The 26,628-nt window shown below is 40.5% G+C and overlaps 1 protein-coding gene across 1 annotated transcript in view; it reads left to right on the top strand.

The window, feature by feature from the left end:
- Window positions 1-558: 558 nt before the first annotated feature.
- The window catches only part of DCDC2 (doublecortin domain containing 2), a 57,174-nt gene continuing 31,104 nt past the window's right edge, over window positions 559-26,628 (top strand). The window contains exons 1-4 of the mRNA XM_064666031.1: window positions 559-1,263; window positions 5,820-5,871; window positions 21,095-21,171; window positions 21,288-21,419. Coding sequence (XP_064522101.1) covers window positions 839-1,263; window positions 5,820-5,871; window positions 21,095-21,171; window positions 21,288-21,419 — 686 coding nt within the window. The 5' untranslated portion in view covers window positions 559-838. The remainder of the gene's footprint in view (window positions 1,264-5,819; window positions 5,872-21,094; window positions 21,172-21,287; window positions 21,420-26,628) is intronic.

Below are 26,628 nucleotides of genomic sequence, written 5' to 3'. Positions count from 1 at the left end.
TTTTGTAATGGTTAACTGCTCTGTTGTAACTCACAGCAGGGGGGGGTAATTTTCCCATTAAAGGAGGCAAGATAAAAGGAAAGAAAATTCCTTCCATCACACGTGTTAGAACCCATTCGGAAGAACAATCATTACAGTACACTAAACAATTCCAGGTAGGAAGGTCTAGTCCGGTTTTAGAACTTCGGACTATCATCGGAGGAAAGAGGTTGTTAAAGGAATTATGTTTGAATGTAAGGCATTTTCTGTTTTAGCTTCTCTCAGGTTTTACGGCTTCTTGCACCCACGGTGCGCCAAAATCCAGTGGAAGCGGTGGGCCGGCTCGGTGTTTCCCCGCTGCCGCCGGGTCCCCGCTCAGGGCGGCTCGGCCCCCGGCCCTTCCCTTGTAGGGGACGGGCGGCGGTCGGGGAGAAGGAAGCAGAGCCGGTATTTCCCTCCCTCCCTCGATCTCGTGGTCCCGTTCCCTCTGCCCCCGTCGCACCGCGCCCCTCTGCCCGTGTCTGGGCACGCCGCCCCCTCGCCCTTTTTCCCGCGGTGGCCACGCGGGATGAAGTTTCCCGTGGAAACTAGAGCGGTAGCGCTTTCCGTGACGGCAGTCCCGGAGGATAAAGACCCTGGGAGGCCGCGGGTCCCCGGCAGTCCGTGTACCTGCTGCGCCGGGTCGGTTTCCACGCCGTGTTTTTCCGCCTGGGTTGGTGTTCTCCGCGTTCACCTCCTCAGGCGCCCCGAGCAGCGAGCGCTGGTTGCCTGGGAGGAGCCGCTTTGACAGGCTGAGCAGAGCTGTGCCCGGGCCCCGGGGGTGCTGTGAGCCCTCCTCTGCTTCCCGGGAGGTGTGCCCATGTGCCTGGGCCCCGGCTGGGAGTTGTCAGGGCGAGAGGGTCGCCCCGGCAGGAACCCTTACCTGAACAAACAGGTGCAGGCAGCTCGTCCGTGTGGCTTGGGCTGCGCAGGAGATCTGAAGCCACCGAGCATGACTAGTCCTGGCACAAAGGGCTCCTGGCTCTCGCAGCCGACGGTGAAGAGCGTGCTGGTGTATCGCAACGGGGACCCTTTCTTCCCGGGGCGCCGTATTGTCATCCACGAGAAGAAAGTGTCCAACTTTGATGTATTCCTGAAAGAGGTGACAGGCGGGGTGAAGGCACCCTTTGGAGCTGTGCGGAACATCTATACCCCCCGGGGTGGGCATCGTGTCCGGCAGCTGGAGGAGCTCCAGAGTGGAGAGCAGTATGTGGCTGGTGGCAGGGAAGCCTTCAAGAAACTCAAGTAAGTGGCTAAAAAGTAACGTAACGTTTATGCGGAACTTGAATATCAGCATTTGGGGCTTGGCACCGTGGCAATACTTCAGAGGACCCCCCATCACATCCCTTTTATTAGGCACTGCAGAAAGAGAACATAAAAGCTGTGACCCAAGGCAAAAGGAAAAGAGCTTTAGAGGTGAGCCACAGAAAGGCTGCTGATACCATCAGTCACATATGCCATCTCCTTGACATGACAGTACAAAAGGAGAAACAGCTCTTCAACCTGCAGAACATGCGGCAGTGGCACGTTGTTGTGATGCCTGTGCTTAACTGAAGGGCTGAGTATCAGTATTTGTGCTCAGGAGTAACAGGGGGGAAGCTGTAAAAAGGTGGAGTGTTGACAGTCCTGCCACGAAGTTGATGAGCCTGGGAATCTAATTCCCCATGGTTCCTTTCTAGTTTATTTTTTTTAAAGTCTAAAGTATTCTACCCAGTTATCCACCTCTCCATCACTTCTGTTCATTTTGCATAGGCATGTAGCTTTTTTTTGACCAGAACAGCTGAGTCCCTCCTGCTGTTTAAAAGATGACCACTTGCTTTCTTTTTCCTGCCTGGACACCAAGAATTAAGCTGACAGTTTCTCTGTTTTTAGTGAGTCACTGGAAGAATAATGTGGAGGAGGTCTGGGCTTTTAGGTGTTTTCCACAAGTGGCTCTGCATGTGAACAGTAATGGTTCTTAATTCTGGCAGTGAATTTTACGGTCTCAATTGCACATTATATGTTGTCTTCAGTCTTTGTGGGCATTTTTCCTGCAGTTGAATTAAAAAATATAAATCTCAAAATTAACAATCCCTTTCTGGAGGTGGTTGAGAATTTATATGCTAAACTATCAGCTTTACAGGGTCTTCCTCATCTTGATTCTGTAGAGTTGCGGACACTACATTTTTCAGGAAAGCTCATTATGAGCTCATGTTTCATGACAACACTCTCTGTGTAATTAACAGGATCTCTATCAGCACCCTTACCATTTCTGTCACTAGCTGCTTCTGAAGATTTATTGAAGGTTCTTGTGATTCAGTGGCAAAGGTAGAGAGAAAGATGTATGACTACATCTGTAAGGCTAAATGTAAGTCCCTTTCCCACAGTACTCTCTTCTGTGTCAAATGCAGCGCTCAACTCTCAAGAAAGGTCTGCTGTATCTTTTTGGTATTAAATCCTGTGAGTCTGTGGATGGCTTAAAGTTGTTAGTTGTCAGCACATCATGTTACGCCTCCCTAAATGTGTTTTGTATTTGACAGGCTAAAAGTAACTGAGTGTCTGGCATTAGGATGCACTCTTTAGAGAATTGAACACTCTGGATGGTTTTTTGGATGGGAAAAAGCATTTCTTTTTGTCAGTTCACACTTTATGGTCAGAGTTTTATGGGGGAAGACCTTTCCAGACTGTTATGGTTGCAACATGCAACAAGGTACCTAATTTTTAAGGCCAACAAAGAGAATACTTTAAGAAAAGCTAACGTAAAGGACTTGGTAAAAGCAGCTGTTTTATATAACCCTTGATAAAATGTCATAGTCCTGTGATGTATGGAGGAAAAGTGACTTAACTTCAGATCTTTTCCATTTCTGCATTCAGAGTTGGAGTTCTTCATTATTAGTATTTGTTTATATTATGCTGGGACAATTTTTTGAAAGGAATTGAAGAAATCAAAGGAAAGAGTGTATACTTATTTAATGTGACACAGGCAAACATAAAGCAGTTGCAGCTATGAGAGACCAAGCCTCTGCCCTGAAGGATCTGAGTCGGTCTGATGGCAGCGAGAAGTTGGAATAATTTTACTTACTTTTTTATTTTCCCCAGTGAGGCTTATTGGACATATTCATTGCTATGATAGACTATGCAGGGCTGGACTTTGAAATGGGGGTTAGTGGCACTGATGTGTGGGAGCTGTGGGAGTGTAAGGGAGAGAGTATCCAAGAAGAAGCAGAAGTTGAAAGTGCCATTGTTCCTCTTCAAGCAGTGCATTTGTTTCTTCTCAGGTGCCTTACACTGAGAACTGAATCTTTTTCTTTCCTGTTTGCAGTGAATTCTAGACTAAACTGCACTTACTTTTAGCATGTGAGCCCCTTATCATTTCAAGCCCTGAATCTTAGCATCTTGGGATAGATAGCTCTGAGGATATATATTCTACATAACTGCTGATATGTTTAATTTTTTAAATAAATATAAAACAATCAGCATGTAGAAATTCTGCGTTTAGAAAAAATACACAGACATTTTCTTTAAAGGCGGAATTATTACTCAATGTTGGGATGTTTTGTAGCATATAACAAGTTTTGCAGCTTGTTTTGTCATTTACAGATGTGCCAAGTGAACACACGCTTTTTGGTCTATATGTGGTGAGGTGTATTGGTGTATTGTAGTTGTTGTGATGATGAGTAATAATGCATATATATACCTGCACCCCTCTGAGTTCATCCCCAGCTCTGAGCTTCCTGAAAGAAAGCTGCCTATGCTGAAGCAGATTTCGATTTTTAGCTTTTTTTCAGCATGCTACTTTACCTTCCTTCTTCCTTTGCCCATTTACTTGTATTTGTGCTCATTAATTAATGGTGGGTTGTCCTCTCTCCAGCAGTGTCGCTTTAAACAACACTAGTCTCATCACTGGCTTGACTAGTCATCGAGTGGAAGTATTTCTGGTTTCTTAGCAAGTGAGAATATTTTTGTAAAGTTTTTGGTCTGTGATTTTTTTGAGTGCTATCATCCAAAGAAAAACCTTTGGCCCTATTTAGAACTTTTCAGATTTGCAGATCCCTGAAATACCTGGACCTCTGCATAGTGAATTTAAGCCTTTGACTGTGTATTTACTTTTCTTTGTCACTTTTATTAGTTCTTCTCAAAGTAATTTACAGATGCCCATAAAACAAATCAGTATCTGTTCTTATAGGCTGTTGGAACCATTTTGCCTGAGGCATTTATTTCTTTTCAGTCTTGCAGGCCACAAGACCTCTTGGTTTTGGTCTCAAGAGAATTTGTTCCTTTTTACACTGGGAAGCTTGGAAGAGTTGTTTTTGTTTGTTTTTAAACATGGGGCTTTAACAAATATTATCCTACCTTACTACATTTATCTTTTCCAAAGCACTGGCATGCACTTTTAAGCATGGCCTGGAAGCCTTGCTGGATCTTCCTGTCCCCTCACCCTGAAGCCTTGGAATCCTTGTGACCATACCTTGTGGTACCTTGATATATGATTCAAAGAATGAATGGTGCTTTTTCTTTCTTTCTATCTTTCTTTTTTTTTTTCCCTTGGTTCTACACCTTCATTCCGTTCTCATGAATTCTCAACTTTGGCCAGGCAGGAAAGTTTCTTCTTGCAAACAAATGTTATCCCAGTCATTAACTACAGAACATGACATTACTGAAGGACTGCAGATGCATTGAGAGCTCTCAGGTCTTTTGATGAGCCTGCACTGATGCTTGGCATTAGGTATACCTGATTTCTCAAATAAGGTCTTCTACTCCTAAAAGCCCAATAAAGCACCTGTGGTTTTCCCCTGGAAGTGGGAGCAGAGATGACAAATGCCCATTACCTAATGTTGGGTTAGATGCTCCCAGCACAAAATAGATGCCCCAGCCATTGTTGTTCCCATGTTTAGCTTTTGGCAGAAGGTGTGGCTGTACTGAGTTACATCTTATCTCTTCTACAGCCTTTAGAACTTGAAACATCTTGCAGTACCAGGAGCTACTGAGAGCTGCGTTCCCGAGGAGCACTGCTCTCATGGCTCTCAGAGTGCTGATAAGGGAAAGGAGTGAGCATGGTCTGGGTACCTGGGTAGTTGCCTATTTGCCAGTCTATGGGTTACTCATACCTGGAGACCTATTTAATTCCCTTTCTTTGGGAAGGCAACATACAGCTAATCCATCGCTATGTGTTTCAACTACTACTTTCGTGTTAATGCAATGTTTTTAGTGGGAATGTGCACTCTGATGGAGAGCAGGGTCGTTCAAATAGGTGTACTTTGTTTGCTTGTCCAGTTGAGGCTTGTATTTTGTCTATTTAAAAATCAGTCATGAAGATGCTATTGGTTCATCCAGCCACAAGAAACCAGTGTTCAGATGTGGCCACATTCTGTTGAAACACAAGTGGTGTAGATCCTTTTACACTTTAGCTGATGCCCTGAGTTAAACTCAGGTGTGGAGGAAAACTTTAGATCTAGCAGAGATTTACTGTGAGAAACTAGGAGGCAAGATGATGACTTTTGAAAACTCGGGTAAATTGATGCTGTGCTGAGATTTATTGATCTACCTCACAGTAGTATATGAACTTCTTTCTGATGAAGGGTTTATTGATGGTCTGTTCTAATCACCAGTGTTTGGTTCTCCCCAACTTTTGTATTAGCCCAGAGAGACAACCTTCAGATTTATTTTAACAGTCCCTTATTAAAACCTTGAATTACTTACTTTTCTGTTATTGTGAGGCATGACAACTTTTAAAACTTTCATGTATGAAAAAAGTGAAGAAATACTTGTATTGTGTAAGTTAGATGCTTCTGTAAATGATCAAACCTGTTTTCTTTCCACAGCTATTTGGACATTGGAGAAACAAAGAAAAAACCTGCTGAAGTCAATAATGAGGTAGGATGGAATATTTAAGAAGTAAACCTGCAGTTAATGTTAGTGCCATGCCTGCATTTATGCCTGATTTTCTAATATATGCTAATTTTATTTAATAATAATACAATTACCTACCATTCTGAACACATTTTTTCAGTGATTATTACTCTGGTTGCTCTGAGCACAATGCACTCTCTTCTGCTCAGCTTTCTGAATTGCCGCATTCAGTTAAAAACTCAGTGAGGAAAAAATCCCCCATTGTCTTCATTGGATCTGGTCATAAATCTGAGGGAGATTTTTACATGCAGAAAAGATGGTGGGAATGAGAATTTTGGGAGTTTTGGAACAGCAATTTTTCTTCAAAACTTGGTATTTTCTCTGAAGAAGAAACAGTTTTGTTTGAAAAAAATCACACTTAGCCGAAATGCTTTTCCCAGTCACTGCCATTGTCCATTGTAAACTTATAACTGCATGACTCTGCATTATTTACACTGTTTTACCGTGTATGGAGATAGCAGTGATTCCCAATAAACATTTGAATTACAGCTTCTGCCTGAAAAGAAGCATCAGCTCACTTGTTTTTCACTTTTTTTTGCCTTTTGCTATCATGCCACATTTCCAGCAATTTAGCGATTTCCTTGGCAGGTGTCTTCAGGCAGTAGGACACCTTGTACTAGATGAACCCTCAAAATTGCCCTAATGACATTTACTGTGATACTCACATACTTCTTATTCAGAGGCTATGAAATACAAGACCTGCATTTTATAATTGAGCATAACTTTGTAACTTCTATTTTTTTTAAATGGGCACACTCAATAGGAAGATCAAATTCAAGCTGGAGATTTAATATACTACTACAGTATGCTGATGGATTTTTTTTTCCAGTTTGTTTATTTACACAATTGGGCAGAACATTGTAGTGATGGTTTTGTTGGTTTTGTGTAGCCATGAATGTCTCTGTGTTGTTTTTGGTCTTTTTTACAAAGGAAAGAGACGAATTTTTAAAAATAGAAAAAGTTATTTAAACACTGGTGAGGCAGCAGGGTTATACTCTGTTGCTGACGTGCATACAAAACTGAGCAACACACTTTCACATATGCATTATCTAAGCTTTCGGGTTTTGATCTCCAGAATTTTTTCTTATTCCAGTTCTGAGCCTCCTCTGGTCAAGTTTTCTGAATTTTGCTGAAAATAGTTACTTGCTGGGTACACAGACAGCAAAACAAGTAGTGATTTAAGTAAGAGATTATAATTGGGGGTGGGCAGGGAGGGAAGAGTTAAAATGTTTGTAGCAGTATTGCACTTACTTGAATCTTCAACACATGAAACATAGTTCTGAACCAAAAAAACCCTCTCTTAGGATGAATGACCAGTCTTTACTCTTTTTTTTCTGAAAAACTGAATATTTGCATAGCTGAAAAAGAACTTGAGGAAATTGCTTCTAATTATATCTGAAAATGCAGTGGTTTGCCCTGACTATTATGTGTGACTTCCCTTAATAAGTGTATGGTGTGACTAATTCCATGTGCCCTTTGCTGAGAAGGTAGTTGTCTTTGTGGTAGACTCTTGACAAAATCTCCTGATACTGCTAGTTATGTGTACAACTACTTTAAGGCTAGTTTTAAGGCTAATTATTTTGCTGAAAAAACTTAGAAGATTCTTGATGTAACAGAAAGTCTGTTGGAGAAGTAGTTGTAGAAGTTGTGAGGTTTTTTTACTTAAAGTTGCATGTTTGGTAAAAGAGGCTTCTATTATTTCTTTTGGAATCAGTGCTTATTGTATATTATCTTAGCACTTTCAGCCATCTCTCAGGGCTTTGAAGTAACACAGTAGAAACCATCCATTATCTCAGCTTTCTTCTTCCTATTTGACTTATGTTTGTAATCTCCCCTGTCTCCCTGTGGAGAACTTAGCTCCCTGTGTTGAGTTTAACTTTGTGATTGATTTATTTGGGGAGAGGAGTCCATAAAAATGAGATGAAAATAGTAATAGTCTACGGATTTTTATGTGAGCTTATATATAACTTACGAATTGTTTTCATGTCCTAATAATTTAGTCCTAGGAATGAAATTCCAAGGGGCTAGTAACAGAATTTTGAATGCCTAAATATATTATGTTAAAATTATATGAGGCTGCAAGTTCTGTCTTTATTTTTTTTTTCAGGTATTCACTTAGAAATCAAAAACCTAGATCTGTTTTAGCACCAGGAGGGGCAGCAGTATTCTCTTTGATTCTGCTGGATTTGCATCAGCAAACAACAAAAAAAAAAATCAGAGTTTTCCATGGAGTCTTGTAGCATTCTTGTATACAAACCCTCAAAAGTATTTTGCTTTTATAAGGCGTTATTTTAAATTGATTTTCAAAAATAAAAAATCCTCCCTGTTCGTTTCATTAGAAGAACATTACAATCAGCGTATGTGTGAATGACAACATGGCTGAAGAAAGAAATGTATGTCTTAGTCCTGCAAACTCAGCAAGAGCTGCTTAGCTACATGCTTAGGTACAAGGGTATCAGTCCTGGTTGTATGAAGCACATTTAATTTGGCACTTCCTGTCTGATGAGTGTTTCTCAGTACAGGTTTTTCTCCACTAAAACGATTACAAATATCTACTTCCAATTCTGGTTAGTGTAAAGGGAGTCAAAAGGAAGAAAACTTCATGCAGCAGCTGTAAATTGTGTATTTGTATACAGCTGTGTGTTTTCTTTTCTGTTAGTTAAACTGCCAAATGCTTGACATCTGTTTTTGGGAGCACTTTAATGTTGTTCTTTGAAGGCAGCATCTCAATTACTTTAAATTTGCATATAACTACAAAATATCTGTCAAACTAAAATTAAGCAAGAGAAAATTGCTGTTGAAAATATGGTGTAAATCCTCTGACAGAGCCATCATGCTGTAATAATAGATCTCAAAATTTTAACAGTTGTGTTACTGGTAGGAAAAACTGTAAGAAGATTTCATCCTGACCCAAGCTAAAGCTTTATAACAAACTATTTCTCAGGTGTCTTTCCATCCATCACTTCTTTTGGAAACTGAGCTGCTTTTTTTGCAAGAGAGATCCCTTTTGTATCCAAGATGATCTGCAAGTACAAATACACGTTATGTGTGCTAGTGAGATGATGTGCTTGAGGAATCTAACAATTAATCTCATGAGAAAATATGGACCAACAGAATTACCATTTGTTTATTATAAGCTTAGTTGTTTTTAAAAAACTGCATGTTATTTTCCGATTTTAATGTGTAAAATATGGACATTTATATTTCTCTAGGAACTCTCTGATCTAGATGATCTCTCTCTGTGCACTCAAAAAGCTGAATTTTACTTGCCATTGGGGCTGGATAAGCTGCTGAAGAATTGATTGAGCTTTTGTATTTCCAAATCCTGTAGGCAGCTATTTGTTTTAAACTCTCTTTGCTTTGCAAAAATGTGTTCAGCTGAAACCTCCTTTCTTCTTTGGCTTCTTATGACCAACAGTTTTTTGAACACTGTATTAAATGAACTTTGGCATGTCTTATTGTAAAAGCAAGAATTACAGGTGCCTAACAAAAGCAGATGTATTTTAATATTGCGAAACCAGTCTCTTGCAACCGAGAGAAAAAAGAAAGTGTCTGAATGAAACAGCATCTGTTATCAAAAGTCTACAGCAGGCCTGCAGTAAGCTGCTCTATTGACTGTGGAGATAGATTTGCCCTTGGTTGATAGCAGATGGATCTTCTTTGGTACTAAAAACATTGAGTTTTTTTGTCTGCACTTCACTTTTTCTCCTGGACTTCTGGGACAAAGTGATTGTTTGGCAATCTCTGACACAAGTATTTTTTGTATTGCTCAAGATTCAGTCATTTGTGTTGCACTTGGATTTTTTAACCAACTTTTTTACTAGAAAAGTGTTAATAAAGTTATTTAAGAAAACTTTACTTATATGTTTTACTCTGTGTAAGCCACATCAAGAATTAGCCCTAAACTATACAAGAAGTAAGGATGATGTAAACTCCTTTCCTTAGGTTTACCACTGTTTTCTGTGATGTTTAAGCCATGAAAACGTCTTGGTCCACAATTTTATTACCTTTACCTACTTACAGTGTGTTTATAACATTATTACCCATCAACTGGGGACACTGTAGAGCAGTAGGCATGAAAACTGGTGTCAGAGTTGTCTGATTGCAGGCCAAGTGACTGGTTGAAGCAAGGGTCACTTTACCCCATTCTTTGAGTGGTGGGTTCGTTCCAGAGTGCTGTTGTTTAGCATGACAAATGGTTGTGTGTGGCTCTTGGACTGTCGGATGGAGTGATGCATGCCAGGGGCCCTGGTGTGAGGCATGCAGTAGAGACTCTCTGCCCACTACCCACCAGATCTTGTTCTACATTTCCAGCTCCAGGTTCTACCAATGTTCAGCCTGGGTACCCTTCTGCAGTTCTGTTGCCTCACATGTAGTAGTTGTGTGTCACATTAATATGCAACATTTTTCCAGTGATTAATCACTTTTTTCACTGTTTTACATAAACTTCTTTTATTGTTCCATAACCCTTTTTCAATTGCAGCTTCTTCTTTTATCATGTGGTTTACGCATGGTCACATTTGTAGAAGGATTTGTAGAATGGAATAATCAGTATTTTTACTAATGATTCTTCAGAGGATTAGTAAAGATTCCTCAAAACACTTAATAATTACACGGATTTGAATGAATGTTTGAACATTTTGAAAATTTTAAATTTCTTTTTCTGATCCAGTGCCTGTCAGTCCTCACATTGGTCGCATTCTGGATGACATAGACTTGGGCTAGGACATGGAGTGTACACTTTTGCTGGCTAGGGAGCTTCACGGAATGTGTCTGTTCCTGTGATGAAGTGTGACTGCGGAGTGAAGCTGCGACTGGCACAATGTGTCTTCTATTGGTGGTCTCCAGCTACACTTAGTAACACTCCTGGTGCAGGGTCTGGTGGACCAGACATGATTAATAAGCAGATCACAGTATAGGTCAGTTGGCCACTGTGTTCTTGGTGAGATCCTGGGCCAGGAAAGGTGCCCTAGTTGTCCAGTGCTGACAGAAGAGGCAAGCACCATGACAGGGGAACGTGAGGTGTAAAATACAATGTTTGAAACTTGGTAGACGTGAACTCAGCATCAGAATTTTCCACAAAAGCATGTAAGATGTTGCTATAAAAGTATTTTGAGGAGCTGCAATTCCTGTGTTTTCCTCTGTTCTTCCATATTTCAAAATTAAATTATTCTAGTACCATTTGTGGCAACTGTTTTTCTGCATCCTTTTTTGCTAGACAGTGGAGTCACCACTCATCTGTCAGAAGTAATATGATTGGACTTATCTGTAAAAATAGAATTTTGGAAGTTTATAATGTTTCTTGATTTCACAAATTATTTTGGTATATTTATACTGGATATACCTTGTCTCTAACCTGTTTTTTTTTCCCCCAGTACATTCTCATGAAAAATGACAGCATTTATAATTATTTTTTATTTCAATACTGACATTTATCGTATCAGACAACATGCATGTCTAGTCATAAGAAAAATCTTATCATTTTTCAGTGAGTAGACTCTTGATTCACTTTAATATTTAACTGTCAATTAGAAATCAGTATTTTCTCTGTACAGGAGATAGTTTTATAAAAGTGACTGAATAGATAATTAGAGATTATCCCAGCATGTGCAGATTACAGCTTTACAACATATTCTTTCCATCTTCTTTCCTCAGAATTAAAAAGAAACAAACATGATTTGTGCTATCCTAAATTGCTAAGTACAAAATTCTGTATGTCTGAAAACAAATTGTGTATGGAGGTTCCTCTTCATATTCCTTTGCCAGTATGGAAAACTAAACCCTCTTGCTACTTCATTGCCAATATGCAGAAGTAAACCCTGTTGCTACTCCATATCTGACTAGTTTGATTTCTCTACTGCTGGTGTCACAGACTAAGTAAAAATTTTCTCATTTTCTGATGCTAAATTATTTAATGATTTTACTGTAAGTGTATTTTAGGGAATAAGTCTATCAAAATGCAAAGATTAAAGATTAAAGAATGTGATATACATCTTCAATCTCATGAGCAACATCTTTAATAGTTAAATTTTCTGTGTCATTGTTTTGTGTTTAGTGTCCTGGTAACATAATTAGCACAACAAGACATGCAAAACAAATACTCTTCCTGAGTGTTCAGGAGGAATTGGAGAAGAACTGACCAGACATCCAGTTAGAAGATAAGATGTGTCCTTTTTTCCTAATTGGACCCATGAATGCATAAAATTTCTCTTTATTCCGTTCTGTATACCTGAACTGTGCAATTTTGAGTATTTTGATTAGCAACATGCTTACAGATGAATTTAGTGGATTTTTGGGCAGCAGAAAGACTTGTAGAGGCTTTGGTTCATGCCACTGGAGAATTTAATGGTCTGGATCGAGTTTGATCTGAAGCATGAAAGTTGGTCTCTTCCTTGATTATTGTCTGCCTTGTTCTGTAGGGTAACTGCTCTTTCTGGCCTGTGAGGAGACTGGGAGGAAGGGAAGAGGTGCCAGTACTGAAGCTTTTAATGATGAGCCATGAAGGCCAGAGACTTCTTATTGGTTTAAATGGGTCTGAGGAATTCGGGGAAAATACACAAATCATGAGAGGCAAGACTGGTCAGAATTGGCAGTATAATGTCAGTGTCAGAAATGAGTATTAGGATCTATTTTGCTTAAATAAAATCTGCGTTATTGATGCCATCATTGTGTGTTGTAAGCAGTGTAGGTATAGCGTCATGCAACTCAGAGAAGAAATAGGAGCTATTCGTGGGATCCAGAAGCAACACAAATGTGATCTATTTGGGAGCACTGCACAGTGCCTGGGCAGAGAAAGCCATGCCATTGTCTGCCTTATCCCAGCTGAAGATCTGGCTCCTAGTCCAATGCCCAAAAATTATGGCAGATTCCGGGGCTTAACTAGATGAGGTAGACTTACTGCCAGGTGCACAGGGAATATGAACTCCATTCCACTTGCCATGGCTGGAAAAGAGGGTAATTTACCTCGGTGGTGAACAGGTTGGCTTTAAACACTTTGTGAATTTTTTAGGAGCTTTGCAGTCTAGAAGGCTTCTGAATCAGTACATGACTGTTTCTTCTGGCATAGTTCATTATCAGCTCATCTCTGCTTTATGTGGGCTGAGAAGTTTGTGTGCAGCTGTAGTGTTGTGGCCTATTTATGTAAGCCTGGGAATACACTCAGGTAATAGCAGTTTGAGTGGTGCTTTATATCCTCAACCAGTAGAAAGGCCTAGTAGTCTCTTACTCAAGGCTGTTTTGTACTATCCAGTGTACCATCTAGGAGTGCAAAGTAGCCAGGAAAATGTAGATTATCCAGGTTAATTACTGTGTAGGATAACTGAAATGGTTTTGTACTGACCAAACACCTCAGTGAGTTTGACTTCTCAACTTTAGTCAATGTGTATAAAATGTTCATTTAAAAAAAGTAATGTTTCTATGAAACAGATAAGGTGTTTCCTGTGTTGTAATAGCTTTAGAAAACTTATTGTTCTAATTTGGTTTTGATCACTGAACCTTGAACATTCCTTTCTTTCACATCACAGGATGGTGATGGTGTGTATCGATGGGGTTTTGGTTCTTTTGACCCCGGTTCTACCCTGGGGAAATGCAAATATTTGTTCTCAATTTTCTTGGGCACATTGATTAACAAACAGGCCATTGTAACAAACTGGCAAGGCCATGGCTCATTGCATGAGCTGATAAATTTGGAATGTGACATTGTGTTGAAATATTTAAAGCTTCAAAAGGTTAGTTATAAAGTGACGTGAGTAATGAGTGAGATGTTCATTGCGCCCAGGACTATATTAATGCCAATAAGAAAGACAAACTCTTAAACCTTACAAATCAAACCAGCATAGAGCATCGGACTCAGACACATTATGGTTTTTGACTGTTTTGGTTTTTTTTGCTGCTGTCCAGTATGACACTGTAAATACATGTAAACCTGTAAATCATGCAGTTGTTTGGTTTCCCACTTTGATGGGGGGGGCACTTTTGGTAAGGAAAGGAAATAAATCAGATAGTCACTCCATTTCTTAGCTGTGGATAACTGACCTGTGTCTTCATGGCAGCCTGTGAAAGTGCTGCCAGACCTTTGTATTTATCATGTATCTAATTGTTCAATATGAACTGGAAGGAAAAGAAAAGCTAACAATGGCACATTGCTATTTGAACCTATTCTCAAGTGCATAAAATTCAGCTTTTTAGAAACTAAATATGCAGCCTGGCATGTTCAGAGAACAGTTAAAATGCTAATTCATGAACTGTATACTTTTCTTATATACAAGAATTGACTCTCTGAAGTGTTACATGTCTCTTGCAAGTCCCAAGAAGCCAACAGGAGGTTGGGAGTTTTCTGAGTCTGTCCCACTTTCCACTCTGTATTTGAATAGTAAGAGTGAAAAGTATAATGTAGAAAAAACTTTATGCACGGGGATTGGCAAATAGGTTCACACCAACCAAAACAAACACACATCATTTTGATACATCTCCACCTTAGGAGTTATGTTTTTGACCTTTTACTGGTTAACACATTTCTGAAGAAAGAAGTGAAGCGCATTATTTTTTATCTGTGTATTTCAAACCAGTTCAAACCAGCGTTCAAACCAGTTCAAAACAGCCGTTCTCAATGATGATTTCCCTTTAATGGCATATATGTAATGTTCTGTTCCAAATGTAAAACTTCTTGAAGTTAGAAGTAATGCATAAGCAAGGCCATCCATAGAGTTCTAAAAAGGAGTAGCATGTTTTTAGTTATTTAATGAGTTTGACTCCAAATCTTTTGTCAATGTGTATAAAAATGTCCATTTAAAAAAAAGTTCTGTTTCTATGAAAGAGATGTTTCCTGTGCTGTAATAGCTTTAAAAAACTAATTTGTTTTCAAGTGGTCAGCTGAACATAAACATAACCGAATTTTTTTAAATGAAAATTTTATTAAATTGTTGTATATATGTATGAATACACATATTGTATACATGTGTGGATATGCAAAGACTAATTCAAAATTATTTTCTTACAAAAACTGTTTTTCATATTTGTACATATGACAGTGTACCTGAGGTAGTGGTTTGGCTGCTGATCATTTAGTTTTGTGGGTTTTTTTTGCCAACAGTCAACAGTGGAAGATGTAAGTACCTAAAGTAGATAGTGCAATGTGTTGTATGTGTTTGCTAAGTGTTTTGTCTGTGTTTGTTACATTTTGTATATATTTAGCATATAGTATAAGGGAAAAATATATAGCATGTTGCTAAAAAGCAGCTGTGGATTTTTTTACCATGTCTCAGTTAGATGCTGATGTGAATCTTTTCTTTGTATTTTCAGAGATGTTAGGAGACACCCAGAGCTAACATTCATTGACACAAATTAAACACCAGTGTATTATGACTGAAGATGAAATTTGGGTTCTAAGAGACTCTGTAGAATATATTTTGAAGTTCAAGCGTTTACGGCATTGTCAAACACTACAGATTGATGCCCACTCCCAGAACTCAGCCTGTGTTGAGTTTAGCTATTTTGTTTTTTCCAGACTCTGCAAGGTGCTTTGCAAAGTCATTTCACAGATCGTAACTCCTCTCTGAAGCAAGGAAAATCCACACTGCTGTTAGTGTAAGAGGCACTGTGGGAAATAACAAATTATTATAGAATAGAATAGAAAAATAAAAATTATGGTGGTTTTGAGTCTGTGATCCCCTGGTGTATTTCCAACAGTGTTTAGCTCCTGTTGCCTTGCAAATTCTCGTTTGATTAATTGCCTCCAGCTTACTGAAAGTTTCCTATGAGTTTCAACAGACACAGTGCTTTCTCCTTCCTCCTCTGAATACCTTGTGTTGCTGCTGTATGTTGTCATGTAATACCTCAGATAAGTATCTCATCACAAATTAGAAATTGTTGGCAACATTTGTCAGTAGGAAATGGAAGCTGCCCTTGAAGGAGTCTTTTCAAACAAACTGAAAATGTACAAAATTTAAAGATAAAATCACAATGGGGCCAGACCATTGATTAATGTAAATGTGCTTACAGTTGCTGACGTAAATGGGAAAGTGCTGATTTACATCAGCTGAGAACATGGCTGGTGAAATTAAAAGAAAATAAAGGGTCTAGGGGGCTAGTGATGCTGGTCTCTTAATGTCAGCACAAACTTTGACCCAAGACCACTTTGTTGTTAATATGTAACTCTGCAGTGCCCGAGGGGTCAGGCTATTCCAGACACTGCAGCACTATGGTACTCCTACAAACAAAATAAGGAGCAGAATGATGTATTCTTTAATTAAACCCTGGGCTGGGTCTTCCACTGGGATGGTTGTTTGTAACTTCATATACTTCAAAGGAACTAGATTGATTTACAGTGGCTGAGCAATTGGTCTTTTCTTAAGGTATGCTTCTGTATATTGAAGTTATGTGCCTTACTTTTCATAACCATAACCATAACATTGGTGAGACAGAAGTTATTCTAAACTCCATGAACAGGACAGTCAGGTGAAGTAGAGAAAAGGTGTATAGTATGGAGATGGTGTTTTCCCCTTCCTCCCCCTCTTTTTATTTTTTTAATCATTGTGCAGTGTGATTTTTATTAAACATGACTTCAGAGCGGGATAGAGTTGCTTGTGCTGAATTTTTTCATTGTTGTACCCTGAGAGCTTAATATACTATACTGTAGCCAGAACATACATTGGACATCTGTAAGATTTATCTCTTGTGCATTGTGGTACACCACATTATACCATGTTGTAGTTGCTTGCATGTCTGCATGCTTGCCAGCTTCAAAATTAAAGGTGTTGTACACACCTCATTTGCAGCACCCCAGATGCAGGCACTTCCCTCTGTCTGTTTGGGTTTGTTGTGTTTTTAACTTTCATTAAAAATATATATTTATTTTCTCCTTTTTTCTCACTCATTTGCAGCACCAGCATGTCCCTGTGTACTGCACGAACATAAAGAGTTCATATCTTTCTTTTGGCCCCTGAAGCAGAGCAGGTGTAAAACATGCCTTTGAGAGGCAAGCTGTCCCAAAGACATTAGATCTCTCTCCTCTTCCAGAGAAACAGTGATAGCCTAAGCCTGTGTCTAAGAGCATGTGGACACCGAGAAAAGAAGTAGTATGCTTGCCCCTGCTGTTCATATCAGGTGTGGCAAAAGAGTTTTCAGAGTTTTTGCCACCAAGGTCCAGCATCTGCTTAATTTAGTCTGGACTACTCTTTTCCAAGCACCCAGAAACAGATCTTGTTAATGCACTGTGCAAAATACTTCTTAGAATAGTAGAATGGCGTGGGTTGAAAAGGACTGTAAAGATCTTGTAGTTCCAGCCCCCCTTTCTCTAGGCCAGGTCGCTCAAACCTCTGTCCAACCTGGTCTTGAACACTTCCAGAGATAGAGCATCTAGGCAAACTGCAACTTCTCTGGACATTGTTCCAGTGCCTCACCACCCTCACAGTAAAGAATTTCTTCCTAATGTCTGATCTAAACCTACTCTCAGTTTGAAGCCATTCCCCCTTGTCCTGTCACTACATGCTCTTGTAAAGTCTCCCTCCATCTTTCTTGTGAGCTCCCATCAGTTACTGAAAGACCACAGTTAGGTCACCCTGAAACCTTTTCTTCTCCAGGCTGAACAATCCCAAATGGTCATAGTCATCTTAGTGTTTCAATACATTGATTTTAGTGGTGTTACTTTAACAAATCTAATATTACAGTAACATATTCTTTTCATGATTGATTTAAACAGACTTAGAGAAACAATGCAAGTTTATATTTTGTTCTGGTTTAGGCCATGTTTGAGTAGAAAAGACAAATAGTCTCTGCCCAAGCTGGTCCCATCTTAACAATCCCCTGCAGTTTGCTTGTTTAAGAATAGGCCTTACTTTAAGAAATATTATTGACTCAGAGAGAGCAACCCAAAAGATAAACTTGCAATCTGATGCCATAATATCTACTACTGGCAGAAATACAATTCTTTGAATAATGAATGAGCTCTTAACATCTGTCAGGTTGTTTGTTTTCTCAGGGGCCTGGTGATGGGGTTGCGTGCAATAACATGATGGCGTTCTGAGGAGCCTAGCTAAAATGGTTTCATCAGCTTGCAGGGAACAACTAAGTAATTGGGCACACTTGGGGCTATCCTAAAGGGCTCCCTTGTGGTTAGCAAATGCTTTCTAGCTAGTTCCAGTAAAATGTGGAGCATTGAAACCTGAGTATTGTAGACTGCATCAGGGAACTTTGATAGACTTTTTGGAGAGACTGTGGGAGAGTTTGAGCATAGGTATCACTGGTATGAGTTAGCATCAGGAATGGATGGGGAATCAACTTTTAGAAAAAGAGATATAAATCTTTACTATTTATATATTAAATACCTTATAGGGGATTACCTTGGCAACCTGCCAGCTACACAGGAAGGTGTAAAGGTATGCAAAATTAACTAACTCCCCTTTTGGATGCAACCTGCATTTGGAGCCTAAATATTAGGACGGGATGCTATGGTAGTAAACCAATATTGCCTCAACCTTCAGTAGCATACCCTTTAGAAAGTTACCTTTATTTTTTTCTGTATTCTGAAGCTCTCTATTATATGCTTCAATTGAGAAAATAACCCTTAATGGCTTACAGCAGCAATAGAAATGTTTTCAGATGACGCAGTTTAAGCTCTATTTTCCTTTTCTTCAATAAATTTTTATTTCAAATTTTGGTGACATAAATGACTAGTTACATTTTGAAGAATGTGCTTCAAATGTTTCTGCTCTGGCTGAGCTCATAAGTTATTTGGCAGTCTCAAAAAATGTCTTTGCCTTCCCCAAGGAGCTGTATAATAACAACCTCTTACTCTCTTTCCAAGCTAGTAGTATTCCAGAGTGAATCTTCCACCTGCTTTGGAGCACACTGGAATTAACAGCAAGACTGTGAGTTGCAATTATGCTAGGCATTAATGCATAGCTTATGTACATTCCAGTACAAAATTTCTTTGTACCAAGACAAAATACAAAATACATCTTAAGGAGTAAATACACTGCCTAGTAAATTGCTTGCATAAAGGGAAGGTCCCCAGCCGTTCTTGCAGTCTTCTTCCTAGTCTGGTCTACAAGCACTGCTGGCACAATGCAGCAGTAACATCTTTCTTGCTGTCTCTCCTCTTGTAGAAATCTCTGGCCAAAATATCCCTTTGCATTGAGTTTCAAATCATCATGCCACCCTGCTGCTGATTGCTTCTTTTAGTCACTTTGCTGTGCAAAGGCTAATTCTGCCTGCCTTCATCATGACTGGTGTGGGCTTTCACATCACAGAATCACAGAGTATGCTGAGTTGGAAGGGACCCACAGGGATCATCGAGTCCAACCCTTAGCCCTGCACAGGATCATCTCCAAGAGTCACACCATGCACCCAAGAGTATCACCCAAATGCTTCTTCAACTCTGTCAGGCTCGGTGCTGTGACCACTTCCCTGGGGAGCCTCTTCCAGTGCCCAACCACCCTCTGGGTTAAGAACCTCTTTCTAATATCCAACCTAAACCTCCCCTGACACAGCTTCAAGCATTCCCTCAGGTCCTGTCACTGGTCACCACAGGGAAGAGGTCAGTGTCTGCTCCTCCTCTTCCCCTCGTGAGGAAGTTGTAACTGCAATGAGGTCTTCTCTCAGACTCCTCTTCTTCAGACTGAACAGACCAAGTGACCTCAGCCCCTCCTCATATGGCTTCCCCTCAAGGCCCTTCACCATTTTCACCCTCCTTTGGACACTCTCTAATAGCTTCATGTCTTTCTTATATTGTGGTGACCAAACATCCTCTGAGTCAAACAGAGGTTTGAGAGGGCTACATGGCTTACAAGGGCCTTTGAGAAAGGTAAGAAGCTGAAGAGAGTTGAATTCAGAATGAACACACTTCTTAGCAGACGCTGAGAACAGATTTTTTCCAACGGATTTACCTGTTGCTGTGTTTTACTTCAAGTGATTATACACCAAGGAATGCCAGTATTGTTTTTGTTTTGTTGTTCCTTTTCTCCTAAGAGAGCTATTCTAGCTCCATAATTTAAGTGCTTGGTGCAGAATTTGCTGTGTGAGGTTCTTTGGGTTATGTGGGAAGTCAGATTTGATTATTTTAATAATAATTTTTAGCCAGTTTGGAATATCCAGTGGGTTGAGCACCTCTTCCTTTTTCCAGTGTATACAAGAGAAAGATCTGGAAAGCAATCTTGTCAGTACTAAATGAATTTGTGTGACTTAAAGCACTGGAGTTCAGATCATTTCTCATAAATTAAATGAGAAGTACTGGTTAATTTAGCACAGAGTGTGATAACACTGCAACATATCATGTCATTAGACTGCTTTACACAGTGACTGGAACATTGCCAGTTTAAATAAAATTTGTATGTCTATTTGAAAGCATGTCTCTGTGCATGCTGGCTATTTAGTCCTTTAAACTTTTATGGTATTGTTTTTAGAAATGTAGCCAACTTGTTAACGCATGTACTATAACTTCTGAATGTTTGTTTGGGTTTAACACCTTATTTTGATTTGATAAAGAATTAAAAAAATCTTCCTAATGATTTGGTTATTCTTTTATTTTTTTTTAAACTTTCTGTTCTGACAATAATGTTGATCTCAATGCAGTGTCTGTTCAAAAGAGTACAGGGAATAATGCTTGGGAATTAAGTAGCCTGTGTCTTGTTCTGAGGGCTAAAATTCTGCGGTTCACCTCACTTTTGAGTCATTGCCGTAAAATGAGCAGAGTGTTCAGCAACCTTTATAAATTACCAATGGATTTGGATGTAAAGACCTGTACAAGAGCAAAAGTACTTATTATAATAGCAGAGAGATCTAGAGGTGGCATTTACTGTTAAAAAGAGAAGATAGTTTAATTGCCTGCACCATGGTTATAAGCAGTAAGGACTAAGAGAGCAAGAACAGTGTTTGGGAGTATTTCTTGGGGTCTCTAGGACAACAGCTGAGAAGTCACCAAAGATGTCCATACAATTCTGACCTCTCAGTGGAAAATACATGTTATGCCATGGTGCACTGTGGTGTGCTGTGCTGTGGTTGTTATTCATTATGTACATAAACCTGCAGCAGTAATTATGTATGCTCTGTAGAAGGTGAAGCCGCACTAGAATAAAATGCATGTTTTAAAGACAGGAACTTTTTTCTGCAGACATGCTGTACCACTTGGTGATGATGGTCAGGGCAAACATTTTATGACTGAGTAATTTCTAATTCTCTTTTGTTCTTGCAGGTCAAGCCAGTTACTCACAGTAGAATCACTGTGTCAGCACGGTTTCGAAAGCCACTGCAGGAGCCCTACACTATTTTGTAAGTAGCATTTTCAGTTAGTGAACTACCATTTCAGAAGTGGTGGTGGTGTGTTCATTTCAGGTGAGTTTTGTTTAAAATGCTCCTCCAATTTATTTTACTTTGCTTTGTTTCAGCCTGGTTGCTAACGGAGACCTTATTAGCCCTGCAGTGCGCCTCCTCATTCCCAGGAAAACACTGAATCACTGGGATCATATTCTTGAAATGGTTACAGGAAAAGTTACCCTCAGAAGTGGAGCTGTTCACAGGTATCAGGAAGCTGAATATTTGCAAATTACATTTAATCCACCTAGATATGTTTTTAAGACTCCATGGGTAGATATAATGGATTATTCCTACTTCATGGGAAATTCCACTATAAGAAAATTAAAATACATCAAAAAGCCACAAGGTTGAAATAGATTAACTCCACGTAACCTTCAGGTTTCAAAAAAGAATAACCTGAATTTTTTTCAACTGTTATTTCTTATTAATATTTATTAATTAAATATTTAGTTAGCAGGCCTGTAATAATACAATAATAATGCAATATATTTAGTACTAATAATTAAGCTACATATTATAATAAAATAAATGAGCATGGTAAAGTTGGTGAAGATGTTTGGAATGCGAGATACATGCGCTCTGTGTTACCTTTTAATTTTGATCGTTCTTTAAATTAATTGGATTAAACAATTTCAAGAAAAATATTACGGATTCTTTGGGTTTTGTGTACCTGGGCTAAGACTAGGATGTGCTTTATACTCAGTCTGCTCAGCCCCCTAATAAAAGCCAAGGCTAAAGTTGTAGTTGGGAGTTTGCCAGTTCCAGTATCTCATCTGTTCTGAGTTGTTGTGGTACCTCAGGAATAGGAGGTGACCTGTTGGATAGAGAAGTCCCTTAAGGCTTTTACAATGTAAAATAAGTTATCTAAAATGGTATTAGTTGACTGTTACAAGTTTTAGAGCAAAATGTTATATGTGATGTCCATGAGAAACATTGCAGTGTAAGTGGGCTGCCAATGTGTATACAAGCAAATTGCTGACATTCCGATGCTGCCCCATGCAGAGCACATTACAGAAATCTGTTCCTCAGGTGGGAAAGGGTCTTTTGTGGAAAATCATTCTTCAAAGCTTATGCAATGTCTGAGGCTAAGTTTGCAAAAGCTTTCTCAAATCAGTGAAGATAAGGTAGTCTTTCAGTTCTTCTGATTGCTTTCCCAGAGCTGATACAGGTGAGAAAAGATAAAGGTAATGCTATCAGTGGGCTATTAGCTCTTATCTAGTTCTTTCTCTTAGCCCTGCATTTCTTTGCTCCAATTAGCACTTTTACTTGCAGTAAAGTAAACCTACACCTGTTGCAGCTTTCTGGGTCTGATTCTCAGCTGGTGTAACTCAGAAGTGAACAAAGCAACAACAGCCCTTTACATGATATCAATTCTTTCTGCACTCAGGTTGTTTACAATTTAAAACTCATTTTATTATTGTTCGTTGGTGTCACTCTTTGGTGAAACTCATGTACATGAAAGCATTCAATATGTAACTAGGATTTCCTTTGAGAAGTTCCCTTCAGTGCTCAGTTTTAACTCTTTAAAAATAAGATAATCTACATGACATTTTGAATTATTTAATGTTTTCCCTTTGCTGGTTTTCTATTAACTCAGTTTTCATTTTCTTTTCCTTAAAATACTAGAAATACATATTAAATACGTTATTTAAGTGATCGTTGTTCTCTAATAAGTTACACATTAGTTGTTGAGGCTTACTGAAACTATGTTAGTGTTAGAGGAGGTCTGGTAAGACCACTGATGCTGGGAAGATATGATTTCTCTTTAAAGAAGGATAAGTGGACTTATGAGAACCTGCATTATGTATATGGAAGTTTTTCTTTTCCATGTTATTAAAAGGCTTGCAAAGCTGCCAAGTCTTAGGCAGTTTCACATGTGGCTTTTTAAAAAAGAAATTATTGATCACCCCCATCTGAATAGGGATGTAAGGAAGAACTATGAGAGAGGAGACAATGCGAAAGCAGCTTTTCTGCTTGCCAGATCATGCATGGGGATGAGGTACAGCAACCTGATGGGCAGGCCTAAGATGGTGTTTTGCGCAGTGGCCTGGTTTACAGGATATGTTTCCAGCCAGCCGGTTGTTGCTTCCACCATGGTGAGTATGTAGCTCTTGCCTTAGCATGTTCGTGGCACTGGTCCAATGTAGTCAGTTTGCCAGGCCTCACAATTTTGGAAACCCAGCCACCGCCTCTATTCCAGGGAGATTCTACTCGCATGGCTCACTTAATTGCCGCACACATTTCACATTCATGAATAACCTGTGTGATGGCCTCCATGGTCAGATCCACCCCATGATCATGAGCCCATCTGTATGTTGCATCTCTTCCTAGATGTCCTGGTGTTTCATGGGCCCATCAGGCTGTAAATAGCTTGCCCTTCTGCTCCCAGTCCAAGTCTACCTGGGCTATTCCAACCTTGGCAGCCTTATCCACCTGCTCATTGTTCTGGTGTTCTTCAATCACACAACTTTTGGGCATGTGAACATCGACATGACGCACCTTCAGCGTCATGTGTTCCACTCATGCAGCGATGTCCTGCCACAGTGCAGCAACCCAGATGGGTTTACCCCTGCGTTGCCAACTGGCCTTCTTCCATTGCTCTAGCCACCCCCATAGGGCGTTAGCCACCATCCAGGAGTCAGTATGGAGGTATAGTACAGGCCACTTTTCTCATTCGGCTATCTCTAGGACTAGTTGGATAGCTTTCACTTCTGCAAACTGGCTTGACTCACCCTCTCCTTCAGCAGCTTCAACGACCCATCGTGTGAGACTCCACACAGCACCTTTCCACCTCCGATGGTTTCCTACCACATGGCAAGATCCATCAGTAAGTAGGGCATTGCCTCTTTTATTTTCTGGTAACTCATTATATGTTATTGCTTCTTGGGCACGAGTTACCTCTTCAGGTAATGCTCCAAAATCTCTGCCTTCTGGCCAGTAGATAATCTCCTCCAGGATTCCAGGGAAATTGAGTTTTCCCATTCAGGCTCACTGTGTGATCACAACTACCCACTTACTCCATGTAGCACTGATTACATGATGTGTTGGGGGGATGTTCTCTTTGAACATCCAGTGCAGCACAGGCAAACGCGGTGCCAACAGGAGACATGCTTCTGTCACAACAACTTCTGAGACGACTCGAAGCCTCTCATAGGCTGCTAATATCTCCTTTTCAGTTGGTGTGTAGTGGGCTTCTGATCCTTGATAACCCCAGCTCCAAAACCCTAATTGTCAACCTCAGGTTTCTGCTGGTGTTCTCTGCCAGTGGCTCCAGGTGAGACCATGCTCCCCAGCTGCCGTGTAGAGGATATTTCGCACAGCTGGTCCTGTTCAAACAGGTCCCAGAGCTACTGCATGGGCTATCTCCTGTTTGGTCTGCTCAAAGGCCTATTGTTGCTCAAGGCCCCACTCAAAATGGTTCTTCTTCCAGGTTACTCAACAGAGGGGGCTCACAAGCTGACTATAGCCTGGAATGTGCATTTGCCAGAAACCCACAAGGCCTAGGAAAGCTTGTGTTTGCTTCTTAGCCGGTGGAGACATAGATGCTGTTTTGTTCACTACATCCATGGGCACATGATGGCGTCCATCCTGCCATTTTATTCCCAAGAACTGGATCTCCTGTTCAGGTCCCTTTACCTTACTTTGTTTTATGGCAAGACCAGCTTTGAGAAGAATTTGGATTATTTTCCTCGCTTTCTCAAAAACTTCTTCTGCTGTCTTGCCCGCCTCACACAATGATCAATATATTGCAGGTGCTCTGGAGCTCCCCCCTGTTCCAGTGCAGTCTGGATCAGTCCATGGCAGATGGTTAGACTGTGTTTCCACCCCTGGGGCAGTCGATTCCAGGTATACTGGACACCCCTCCAGGTGAAGGCAAACTGTGGCCTGCACTCTATTGCCAGAGGAACGGAGAAAAATGCATTGGCAATATCAATAGTGGCATACCATTCGGCTGCCTTTGACTCCAGCTCATACTGACCTTCCAACGGGTCTGGCACAGCAGCTCTCAGAGGTGGCGTGACTTCAATCAGGCCATGATAGTCCACTGTCAACCTTCACTCCCCATTAGACTTTTGCACTGGCCATATGGGGCTGTTAAAGTGTGAGCAGGTCCTGCTGATCATTCTCCAGTCAAGGAATGAGCTCATGGATGGGAATTATGGAGTCTCAGTGCGATATTGCTGTTGGTGCACTGTTCTGGTGGAAATTGGCACTTGTTGGTCTTCAGCTTGCAGCAATCCCATGATGAAAGGATCTTTTCAGAGGCCAGGCAGGGTAGATAATTGTTTGATCTTCTCTGTAGTCATGGTAGCTACACCAAAAGCCCATCGATACCCTTTTGGATCTTTGAAGAATCTCCTCCTGAGGTAATTGATGCCAAGGATACAAGGGGCCTCTGGGCCAGTCACAATGGTGTGTTTTTCCCACTTATCCCCTGTTAAACTCACTTCAGCCTAGAAAAGTCCTGTCATCCCCCTGTCACTTCAGAGATCCAGATGGTTCTGCACTTCTGTGCCTCGATGACATCAGTGTGCACTGCGCACCAGTATCCACCAAAGCTATTACCTCTGTGGACCCAGTGTGCCAGGCCATCGAATCCACACAGTCCACTAGGCCAAATCATCCCTTTCCTTCTCCTGGCCAAAGGCAGGGACCCCCTATTTCTGTTCCTGGTCAGAGTATTCATTGTCTGACCTTTGCGATGCCAGACCAGAGGTCCCCTCACCAGGATCAAAGGAGTTGATCTCAGTCCTTTGATGTCTGAGAGGTTCCTGATTTATTTCTTGGGTCTCTGCAGCAACTACATGGACAGCTTCTTAACAGTTCTCTTCCCTCTTAATTCATGTACTCAGGCTTCCAGCTTAGAGGTGGGTTCAACCTCCCACTTCTTCATGTCTTCCCCCTGGTCATGCAGAAAGAACCAGAGTTCACCACATGGCCTGTGCTTGGGGCTTCCTTTCCCTCTGACTGGGGCAGGAGAGGACTGATCTCTTGGTCTGCCCCTGAGAGATGAGGTGCTGGCCTGTGGGAATGAGGACATGCCCAGAGTTTCTTCTACATTTCAGAGCCAGGAGGACATCACCTCTACAGGTGGATCCATCTTTGAGTAATATATTGTTACCAGGCTGGTGGAATATGATGCAGGGGTGCTTTGAACCACCTTCGTCCACATGGCCATTGTGCAAGGAACATCCTCTGGATCTTTGGGGTAGTCATCCCTTCTTAGGTTACTATAAATGATTTCCAGCACTGCTAATTCTGTCAAGTACTGGATACCTTCATCTGCAGTGTCCCACTTTCTTGGGGAGCTCATTAGATCTTCCTTGGATGGACACCTTTCCCTCATGCTTGAGAGGAGCCATCTCCAAAGACTGCAAATTGTTCTCTCCTTTCCAATTCCTCTTTCAATTT

Source organism: Pseudopipra pipra, chromosome 1 (assembly GCF_036250125.1).
Source record: "Pseudopipra pipra isolate bDixPip1 chromosome 1, bDixPip1.hap1, whole genome shotgun sequence".
Taxonomy (NCBI): Eukaryota; Metazoa; Chordata; class Aves; order Passeriformes; family Pipridae; genus Pseudopipra; species Pseudopipra pipra.
This window is presented reverse-complemented; position numbering and strand designations above follow the sequence as displayed.